Below are 11071 nucleotides of genomic sequence, written 5' to 3' on the forward strand. Positions count from 1 at the left end.
TAAAATCATGAAGTTCCTAATCTTACTACAAATATTATTCATTGCAGTAACAGTATTTGCTGAGGATTCTGAAATAACCAAGGCTATGAAAAGGCATGAAGTCATACCAGATCTTTTAGATGAGGGACCCCAGGAACTATTAAAGGTGGAAATGATTTACTTATAATTAACTTTTTGTTCTTTTAAATTAAAAATTGTCAGGTTTCCTTCGATAGCGGTGTTATGGCTGAAATGGGTAAAGAATTAACCCCCACCCAAGTGCAAAATCCCCCCATAGTAGAATGGTCAGCGGAAAAAGGCATATTTTATACACTTCTCATGACGGAAGTGGATGCTCCATCGCGTGAGGATACTTCGCTAAAGGAATGGCGCCATTGGTTAATTGTCAATATACCAGAAGATAATGTTAGCAAAGGAGATTTACTAAATGGTTATCAAGGTTCGGGCCCCAGTAATGGTTCGGGATTTCATCGTTATGTTTATTTACTGTTCAAACAGCCAGATAAGCTGACTTTTGATGAAAAATATTCTGCTGCCAATAGTATTGAGGGAAGACCTAATTTCTCCACAAAAAACTTTTCCGCAAAATATGGCTTGGGTGTTCCAGTGGCAGGAAATTTTTATGAAGCACAATACGATGAGTTTTCGAATGTTCTATTGGCTAGATTGGGTTTGAATCTGTAGAATTTAAATCTTACTTATACATACATATTTTTATTTTTAATGCACATTGTGTATAGATACTTAATAAAAATAATAAAAATGAACATAAATTTATTTTATTTTTAAAGCTATGAGCAATTAACTTTAGGGATGATTTGGTATTTTTACAAGAAAAATATCGAATATTTTGTTCATTTGGGAAAAATCGAATAACGTTAAGAGATTGCACATTTGAAGTTTTGCGTCTTCATATTTAATAAATAAATTTTTGGAAAAAAATTCCAATTAAAAATAGTTTCGGTATTTTAACATTAAAACACAAAAATTTAATGCATATCTCAATACCAAAGTTTACAATTTTAATTTATTTTTAAACAAAAATTAAAAATATGGTTTTCGCTTTTAATAAATCCTGAAGGTATATTTTTTAATTACTATTTCTAGGACATTTTTACACTTTTACATCTGAAGTAAAAATTATTAAAAATATAAAATATACAAAATTATTCTGTATCGGAATAAAAGCCCAACAAGTAGCAGAGATACATATATTCAGCTTTTACGAATCTTATATACCTTCGCCAAATTATACTTTAAAAAAAATGTTAAATATTTTTAGGGAAACAAAAATTTAAAAAAATGTTTTTTTTTAAATTTAAAAAAAAAATTGACATTCTCTTTTTTGATTTATTAGCGAGAAAAAAAAATTTTTTGTATTAGTTTTTCTGAAAATTAGTGAAAAACTTTTTCACTAATGGATTATGGACTGTCAATTGTTATCATTGCAATACTTTTCTGTCAAATCAGATATGAATTCCTCAATTTTTCATATACATACATATGTAAGTATGCCAATACTTAAAATTTTATTTAAAAACAAGTAATAGAGCTATATTCGACTGTGCAGAATCGTATATACCCTTCACCAAATTATACTTCAAAATAAAAATTTTAAATAATTTTAGGTAAACAAAATTTATTTTTTTTCCAAAGTTTTTTAATTTAAAAAAAAAATAGTTTTCGAGTTGTTATTTAAAATTTTTTTTTTAAATTTAAAATTTTTTTTTTTTTGGGTTTTTAAATTTTTTTTCAATATTTAGCGAAAAAAATTCGGGTTAAAAAATATTTTTTCCGATTTTGACCCATTGTAGGTCCTGCTTACTATGGTTTTATATACGTCATTGCAAAGGTCTTTGAAATATCTATCATTAGATATCCATATTGACCGATTTTAAATAGCAACCGAGCCGGAAGAATTCAAGAGATATTGATGTATGAATCGAGTATGTAAGTTATTTGGGGGCTTCGGAAAGTTTATTTCAACAGACAGACGGACATGTCTTAATCGACTCCGCTATCTATAACGATCCAGAATATATATACTTTATAGGATCGGAAATGAAAAATGTAGAAATTACAAACGGAATGACCTTCTCACGAAGGTGAAGGGTATAAAAAGCAATCGCGTCATGATTATTTTTGTAAATTTCAACTTTGTAAACAGAAAATGTAAAACTAAAGTAAATTAAATCAACCAAATACAATTTCTTTGAAAACGGGTGTGCTGAATTTCTAACATATTTTATTTAATCAGTTCTTTATGTTTTGGCAGCTCTAACTTAGGTTTAACTGGGCTATGATGTTCAGTTAAACCTAAATTATAAACTATAAGTGAAAAACAAACATTTTAGTTTAAGCTAGTTTTAAACAATCTTTATCCCAAAAACTATCTCTAAATTGCAAAAATTAAATAAATAAAAGATTTAACTAATAATTTAAAAACCACCAATACCAATTAATTACGCTTGCAAAACCACAAACAGTTGCAATATTATTATTAACTTAATAGTTAGTGGTGGCTATTAAGTTAATAATAATAAAGTGAGTTTTAATATTTTTTGTTGTTATTAAATGTGTAACTGAAATGAATTCTTTATCGTGTACATTACATCAGTGGTCGTCATAAAGAGAACATAGAATATGAAGTAAATGAGGTTCTAAATTCGTTTTTTTAATTATCTGTTCGGCCCCTGATAGCTACATCATAACTAATTCTGGAAATTAGTTCTGAGTTCAGTATACAAAAAATTTCTTAATGATATTTCAGAAATTCAAGTCAAATCGAGACTAGCTTATGTCCCCCCCCCCCCCCCCCAACAATACATTTCAATGAATTTATTTACAATAAACCGAGATTCTACCACATTAATATCGTCATTTTGAAGCTGAAAAACATAAACTAATAAAAAAAATCCAAGGAAATTTTCAAAAAATTTTGAACAACATAATAATATAAATGAAATTGAAAATATATTTTATATTTTTTTGTTATGAAATCAAATCATAATCAGCCTTATCATGTAAGGCGTAGTCGTTTTGTGACAACGACAGTTTCGTACTAGATTAAAGAAATTATTCAACCTGTTTCATTAATCTAGTACGAAACTGTCGTTGTCGTAAAACGCTTACGACTTACATGATAAGGCTGAATATTGTGTACAAAATTTTAAACTTTTACTATCAAAAATAACCAAGTTATAACCAAAATTGAAACTAAAGTATCATCAAGTATATGATTTTCTTAAACAAAATAACGTATACGCTTTGAGTAAGTAATTAATAAATCGTTTTTATCTTATTTTAGGTAGTATCCTAATTTTTTTTAATAACTTTGTTGCAATTGGATATTTTTTGCAATTTGAATATTTAATGAAGTACATTTTTTTTAGTTTAAATAGGTAGTTGTTAGTATGTAATTAAAATATAAAAATATCTATATTGAGGGTATTCATTTCAAAAAATGGAATTAAAAACTGAAGAAACTACAAAGAAAACAAGTTACAAAGCTATTTTTTCACCAAAAAATGTGAAAAGTTTTTTTTACAGTTTTTATTTGGGGTTTTTCGAATGATACAATAATTTAAATAGACATACGGACATCGCTTACTTCGCTATCTATAAGACGTCAGAGTATATACATATTTATATTCTTTATGGGGTCGCAAAATAAAATTGTGGAAGTACACTTAACGGTCATGGTATAACAAAGGATTAATTATTAATTCCATTTTCCATCACTTAACAAACCTGAATGAAGAAAAAATGTAAACTCAATTTGTAGTAGATTTGAATTAACAAAAATTTAATCATTCAAAGTTTGAAATGTTAAATTTTGATGTTGGGAATGGATTTATAGAATGAAAGGCTGACATTATTTAATTACGGATTCGAATTTTAATGAATTAAGCTTAAATTTAATTAACTTATACGAAGCTGCGATATATAATGATAATAACAGTATGTTTCTATATGAAATTTGGCTATAATATTCCTAATTTACAGTATCATTATATATTTCGGGAATAGCCGGGTACCCGGGAATGTTAAAAAAAATTTACCGATTCCCGGGAATCAAAAAAGGTCGGGAAATTAAAAACCCTAATGAAAACTGTCAGTATAACTATTAGTTAAAACATAATCAGACTTCGTGTTACTGGGGGTAAAACTAATTAAATTTCCAAATTAAGTTTTATTAAACAATTCTTATTGAAAATCCAAAATTGAACGAAAACAAATATTTATTAATTATTTATTAATTTTTAAACCTTTCCCGATAACTGACGATGAACAGTGGGAACATAATCATCCCACTCAGCCTGATAGAAATTCCCTGCTACTGGCTCACCCAATTTATGTGTCTTAGCAAATTTCATTACATTAAATTATCCACGATTTGAAGCACTGTTCTGAGGTACATCAACTTCTTTAAATAGTATTTTACCCGGCTGTTTAAACAGTAAAAACACATAACGAGGTAAACCCGTACCTTTAGGTGGTCCAGAGCCTACATAAGCCGTTAAAACTGCACCTTTACTTATATCGTTGGCCGGTATGTTGACAACAATCCAATGCTGATATTCACGAAATTGTGGATTTTTGCGGCTGGGTGCATTAGGATCGGTAAATGTGAGTGTGTAAAATTGATCGCTTGCAGCGTTCCATTCAATGAGGTGCTTTAACTTGGGTGGGTGTCAACTTATTGCCTTTGTCGACAGTAATTCCATTTGAATAAGTTACCTTATTACAATATGATTTATTTTAATATGATTTAAATTAGTTGATGTGTAGTTTTACCTTTAAATATTCCGCTGGTGGTTTAGCTAAAACATTCGACACTTGATGGGTTTTGAAAATGTGGATAATTTTGTTTGCATCACTCATTATTTGTAACGTTTTTATTTTTTGTAAGAAATTTGTTAAAAACCGTTAAGAAATTCATGTTCTAAAGAATAACATAAACGATATTCAAGAAAATGTTAATATTTTTGAAGGAAAGTTCCATGATTCGGAAATAGTAGCTACGTTTTACGTAATCAAAAATGGAACTCAGTCATTATTAGGTCGTGAAACATCTACGGAACTTAAAGTATTGCGGCTTGGTTTCATATTGAAAAAGTGAAACCGTTCCCTAAAATGAAAAATATTGAAGTTAAATTATCTATTGATACTTCAATAAAACCAGTACAACAACCACTTCGACGTATACCAGTTGCTCTCGAAGAAAAAGTGGCAACCAAACTGGATGAAGCAATTAGTTTGGACATAATTGAACCTGTTTATGGACCTAGTCCTTGGATTTCTCCGGTTGTGATTGTTTTTAAGAGTAATGGTGAAATGAGGTTATGCATAGACATGCGGCGTGCGAACAAAGCTATTTTGCGGGAAAACTATCCATTACCAACATTTGAGTCATTCATGACGAAGTTAAGAGGTGCCAATTACTTTTCAAAATTAGACTTAAAGAGTGCATATCATCAACTGGAACTACGTGAGAGCAGTCGGGAAATAACCACTTTTATTACTCATAAAGGTTTGTTTAGGTATAAGCGATTGATGTTTGGTGTAAATTCGGCACCAGAAATTTTTCAACGAACATTAGAAGGACTTTTAGCATCCTGCAGCAGATGTCTTAATTTCATAGATGATGTTATATTTGGCAGAACGAAAGAAGAACACGATATGGCTGTTAAGGAAGTTCTCGATGTGTTTAAAGAAAATAACCTTGTACAGAATGATGAAAAATGTGCATCCTGGAAAGTTCTATGACAAATTTAAATTTGTTGCTAAAATATTTTATAACAGTTAAAATACATTTGAAATGTTACATACATTTACATATTTTGAATTAGGATGAGCCTTTTAGGGAACTTAACCTAAAGTTATACTAACAGTTTTCATACAAAATTTTATCAGACAGTATAACATTGAGTTAACTTATAACCAGACATCGCAGTGGGGTCGATCGTAAAAAAAAGAGTTAATAAATCTTCTAAACTACTGGTCCGATTGAAATATGATTTATGACTAAATCGTAGAGCAGGAGGTCGCCATGTGGCTATGGCGTAAATTAAAATAATTGGCTGGTTGTTGTCTTTACTAAGTAAGAAATATCTTCGTATGGCAACTTCAAATTTAGGTGGTAACTTTCTTATTTGTTTTCTTACTTTAATAAAAATTCTCTTAAAAATTCTCTTCGAATTTAACTTTGAAATAAATATAAACTGGTTTTGAATTAAAGTTTTATTTTATTTGCTATTGCTGTTTTATGAAAGAAGCACCATTGTTGAACAATACAGAAATAACAAAAGGAACATTTTATTAACAAACCAGATGGCTAAACAGTTGGTTGTAGTATTTATCTGTTTCTTGGCCTATTTCCAGTTGGGCCAAAAAGTAGCGGCCGAAAATGAAGTGGAAAAAGTTTTTAAGGACAATGAAATAATACCCGATGTAATACAAGAAGCTCCCAAGGAATTTTTAAAGGTAAAAGTTAAAAATCGAACTAAACTTTGCATAAATTATTTTAAAAATAAAAACCCTTAAATACATTTATTATATTTTTAATTAACTTTTTGCAATCAACAATGCATTTTGTAGCTAGCTGACATCATGCAATTTGTCTATCAATAGAAAATTAATTTTTAATTGAAAATAATTAGTTATAATGATTTTATATGTATGTATTTTCAGGTGTCATATGACAACGGTTTGGAAGTTGACAAAGGCAATGAATTGACACCAACACAGGTAAAGCTACAACCCAAAGTAGAATGGCTGGCTCAATCTGATAAATACTACACCCTTATAATGACCGACCCTGATGCTCCCAGTCGTGCTAATCCCAAAGTTAGAGAATTCCGTCACTGGTTGGTGGCCAATATACCAGGCAATAAAATTGATCAAGGCGAGGTAGTAGCGGCCTACGTGGGTTCAGGACCACCCAAAGACACTGGTCTTCATCGCTATATTTTTTTGTTGTATAAGCAAGCAGGCAAAATTAACATTGATGAGCCTCTGGTGGCCAATAATTCACGCCGTAATAGACCCAACTTTAAGGCAGCTAAATTTGCTGAAAAATACAATTTGGGTGCTCCCCTGGCTGGTAATTTCTATCAGGCTCAGTACGATGATTATGTACCCATCTTGCATGCCCAATTATCTGAGGACAATTAAAGTAATAACCTCTGTATTTTATTAAAATTTTTTAAAATAAAAATTTATTCATATTTTTACACAAAGTAAATGGAAAAAACTAATATAAAAATTCAGTTTTCCCATGGTACAACATTGCTAGTACGTTCCACCATGAGTTTTCCTTTCGAATTAATTACTTAAAAATTAAACTGTTCTCTTACACTTCACTTTTTACTTTCCGGCAGCTGTGGCCAAGGGATTTCTTAATACCAGTATAACTGAATCTCCCCGTAGGAACATTTTTGATATGAAACGATCTTTGTTCACAGGTTTCACCTTCTTTTTGCCCTTTCCCGTACGTGGTATTTCCGTCCACATTTCTTTGACATTCTCCAATACCATATTACAATGGCGATCGAAGGCTTTTACTCTGCCCAACAGTTTTTTATTGTTGCGGCAGTTAATTAAGACCTGAGTATTGTTTTTTACTGACTGGGTGAGCACTGATAAAGGTCCCGTGTTGAACTCTTCCTCTTCTTGGCGAGCCAACTCTTCGGGAGTCAATTCAGATTTGGGTTTCACGAGAGCCCTAGAAAACAACAAACAATAAATGTTTGCGCGAAAACAAAAAAGTTAGGTTAGTTTGGTAAATTTTTTATGAATTATTATGGAACTGTTGAATATTCCATGTTGAACGACTTACATATTGTGGATTTAATTTAATAAGTTTATTTTTATTAAAATTCACTAGAAATATTACAATATTTTGTTAGATTTTGTTGTAAACGTTTAAAAAAACTTGTTCTTTTCTCGTAGATGTTTGTGATTTTTGCAGTCTTTCTTTTGTACGCTTATTCGCCGCTTTGACAGTTCTCAATGTTGTTGATAATAGGTGGTTGCCATATTGTTATTTGAGTATCACATTGTAGAGTATGTATACGAAAACAAAATATATAACACAACAATTTTTTTCAAGCTTATTTCACATGTTTTTATAAAAAAATTTATTTTTTAGGTGATGTTTGCATAAGTACATACATATTTTTTTTTTCTTAACCGGACAAGTTTGTTGCTGTGAAACAATATATTGTATTAAAACAACACATTATAATTTTAAGTTTTCTTATATTCAGATCCATTATACATATAATATGTATGAATATTTAAAAGTCTCAAATAAACTTAACTTAACTTACATACATATTTCGCACTTTGACTATAATTTATATAAAGAAAATACTACTTTTAAGTTTTTTATCCACCATGACATATCGGATAATGGTTGTTGAAAATACAACTTATGTATATATATTTTGAGTCCTTATAAAACTTAAAGACCATCTAGCTACATTCATACATACTACATGTGCTTGTTTCACATATTAATTTATTTGGGGGATTCAAACGGTCATATTTTCATTATGTCCTAATACATTATTGTTGTGTTTCAAACAAAAGAGTTCTAAACTAATAAGAATTTTTGAACTATTTTTATTTTATTGCTTTGTCAAAAACACTTTTTGTTTGGAGATTTAGTTTCCATGTGCTGAAATCCAAATTATTGAAAAATTCACTGAAATTTATTGTTGGGAGATAAACTAGTTCCAATGCGCATTTAAGAAATCAAAGATATTATGCAAATAAAACTATAGAGTGAATGAGAATTACAGATACTCAAGCTTTATTTGTAAAAATATCAAAGCTTAAACAAAACACCAACAATAAACAGTGATTTTATATTTTCTTGCCGACTCAAACTTGTAATAAGTTATTCCATGTTTGTAAAAGTTGAATAAATAAATTGCTAACGTATGTTACCGTTACCGAAATAGCTGCAATTACCGTTACTGCAAAAGGACCGTTATCGATATAATCTTAATTACCGCTATTCTGTAAATAATTTTAAATTATAAAAAAATACAAAAAGGCAGGGTATCCCAGTCAACTTATTATGATTTTACGATTTATGATTTTCTTAAATCTTAAAGAAATCGCTTAGAGTTCCAAACTATTGGCAACATCAAAAATCAGCTGAACTTATAACAACCCTGTCACCAATTTATTCACGTCACAGTTGTTTTGTTTTGTAGTTATTGCTGATTCTACATAAATTTAATTAAAATTTAAATAAAATATAATAATATAAGTGCAATAATAAGATTAAGTAAACCCCCTAATGTCTGACGAAGAGCAACCAGCGAAAAAATCTAAAATGACAACGAAATCATCAGCGATAGCCCCTCAACAAGAAGAGGCAACTGCATCGCCGGCAATTAAAACATGTGCCCACTTTGTCAAGCGCAAAAAACGCTTTTGCAAGATGTCCGTGGCCAAGGGTAAAGAGTATTGTGGCGAACATGAACCCGCTGTAACAGCTGATGCGAATGAGGAATCTGCTGTGTTTAGTGATCGTATTCCTTGTCCTTTGGATGGCAAGCATACAATTTATAAAAAGAATTTAAGAAAACATTTGAAAATTTGTAATGCTCGTCACACAAATGACCAGCCTCAGTATATACAAAAGAACATTAATGCCGGCAGTGATAACGAGGAGCGAATACAAGAAGATTTAAAAAATATTAAACTCAACGAATTGGAAGATGAGGAATTTTTTGGAGTTATTGACAAAGTTAAGAAATTATACCAGAAATATGTTGAAAATAAGATAGCGAAATTAGAATGTCATCATAAATGCATGGATGAAGAGTTGGCCAAGGAGGAGTATGGCAAAGAATCGCTCAAACATTTAGTGCAAGCAGCCGCTTTATTGGGTATTCTGGAAAAAGAACAGAAAATAGAAAACTCCACCAGTTTTGTTGAGTATGGAGCCGGTAAAGGCCAACTAGCTTTTTATTTGGCTAAATTATTGGAATCCAAGCAAAATTCTCAAGTGGTCTTGGTTGATCGCATGTCTTTGCGCCACAAAAAAGACAATAAAATAGAAGACCGCTCCTTAGTGCAACGTATAAGAGCGGATATAGCCGATTTTTGTATAGACAAATTAAACACTCTAAAAAATTACCAACATTGTGTGGCTGTCTCCAAACATTTATGCGGAGGAGCTACAGATTTAACATTGCGATGTATTACCCAGGCCAAAGAGAAATTTACGGACTTTATAATGATTGCCTTGTGCTGCCATCATCGCTGTGACTGGCGCTCATTTGTGGGCAAGGAATTCTTTAAGGAACATCAAATTTCTCAGCGTGAATTTGTTATTATTACTAAAATGGTTAGTTGGGCCATTTGTGGTACAGGCATGAGCCGAGAAAGACGTAAGGCCTTAGAGAATCAGGAACTTACACCACAAGAGATTGCGGAAATCAATGCAAATCAACGTGTATCCTTGGCCGAGCGTGAAACTATAGGTTTTATGTGTAAACGACTATTGGACTATGCTCGTTTGGGTTATTTAAGACAACATGATTATGAGGCTGATTTGCATTATTATGTGACCAGAGAGGTTACATTGGAAAATGTAGTATTACTGGCGAGAAGAAAAGTAAAGTCGTGAAAGTATGGAAACTTTTTTGCATTTTCTAAGCTTGTTTCTTTTTGTTAAGAACATTTTTTTTAAAGAGAATTGTAAATAAAATTTAAGATTTTTAAATTATTTTGAAAATTTTGCTGTGTAAAAAAAATTTTTTTTTGGAATTTTTTGTTCCTGTATTGTTTCCGAAAGAGAGTCTTATATATGAGCTATTATCAATTATCAACCCATGTTCACAATATTTAGTTAAGAGTTTTCATTTCATATGATATTTAGTTTTGGAGCCTAATAATACTTCAGAATGATTCGTTTTATAAAATGAGTCCTTAAAATTTAATAAATATGGCTTTTACCGGAAAGAATATCAAAATTTCTGACTGTAATTTTGATTAACGAAACGTTTGTAATGCAAAAATCTTTTATACAAATTTATAGTAAATTTTA

The 11071-nt window shown here is 30.4% G+C and overlaps 4 protein-coding genes and 1 pseudogene across 4 annotated transcripts; 3 read left to right on the top strand and 2 right to left on the bottom strand.

Annotated features, from left to right (window-relative positions):
• LOC135952177 (protein D3-like) lies at positions 1 to 684 on the top strand. The gene is made up of 2 exons (XM_065502017.1): positions 1 to 145; positions 202 to 684. The coding sequence occupies exons 1-2, from the start codon at positions 8 to 10 to the stop codon at positions 682 to 684; spliced, it is 621 nt and encodes a 206-aa protein (XP_065358089.1). The 5' UTR covers positions 1 to 7.
• Positions 685 to 4262: 3578 nt separating this feature from the next.
• Positions 4263 to 4884, bottom strand: LOC135952186 (protein D2-like; annotated as a pseudogene).
• Positions 4885 to 6271: 1387 nt separating this feature from the next.
• On the top strand, positions 6272 to 7267 carry LOC135963604 (protein D3-like). Its single transcript, XM_065515525.1, has 2 exons — positions 6272 to 6486; positions 6694 to 7267. Exons 1-2 carry the CDS (start codon positions 6334 to 6336, stop codon positions 7174 to 7176), a joined length of 636 nt encoding a protein of 211 aa, XP_065371597.1. The 5' UTR covers positions 6272 to 6333; the 3' UTR covers positions 7177 to 7267.
• On the bottom strand, positions 7193 to 7982 carry SmD2 (small ribonucleoprotein particle protein SmD2). Its single transcript, XM_065515526.1, has 2 exons — positions 7841 to 7982; positions 7193 to 7726 (listed from the first exon to the last, which is right to left on the bottom strand). Coding segments are annotated over exons 1-2 (360 nt in total). The 5' UTR covers positions 7843 to 7982; the 3' UTR covers positions 7193 to 7368.
• Positions 7983 to 9298: 1316 nt separating this feature from the next.
• On the top strand, positions 9299 to 10759 carry LOC135955678 (tRNA:m(4)X modification enzyme TRM13 homolog). The gene has a single exon (XM_065506040.1). It carries the CDS (start codon positions 9314 to 9316, stop codon positions 10649 to 10651), a length of 1338 nt encoding a protein of 445 aa, XP_065362112.1. The 5' UTR covers positions 9299 to 9313; the 3' UTR covers positions 10652 to 10759.
• The last annotated feature ends 312 nt before the right edge of the window (positions 10760 to 11071 follow it).

The sequence above is a fragment of the Calliphora vicina genome, chromosome 1, assembly GCF_958450345.1.
Source record: "Calliphora vicina chromosome 1, idCalVici1.1, whole genome shotgun sequence".
In the NCBI taxonomy this organism is placed as follows: Eukaryota; Metazoa; Arthropoda; class Insecta; order Diptera; family Calliphoridae; genus Calliphora; species Calliphora vicina.

Bases quoted from the DNA above. Each gene is read 5' to 3' on its own strand.
- LOC135952177 (XM_065502017.1), top strand. From the start codon at position 8: ATGAAGTTCCTAATCTTACTACAAATATTATTCATTGCAGTAACAGTA. The intron at 146-201 runs GTGGAAATGATT...AAAAATTGTCAG, and splicing joins GACCCCAGGAACTATTAAAG to GTTTCCTTCGATAGCGGTGT.
- LOC135963604 (XM_065515525.1), top strand. From the start codon at position 6,334: ATGGCTAAACAGTTGGTTGTAGTATTTATCTGTTTCTTGGCCTATTTC. The intron at 6,487-6,693 runs GTAAAAGTTAAA...ATGTATTTTCAG, and splicing joins CTCCCAAGGAATTTTTAAAG to GTGTCATATGACAACGGTTT.
- LOC135955678 (XM_065506040.1), top strand. From the start codon at position 9,314: ATGTCTGACGAAGAGCAACCAGCGAAAAAATCTAAAATGACAACGAAA.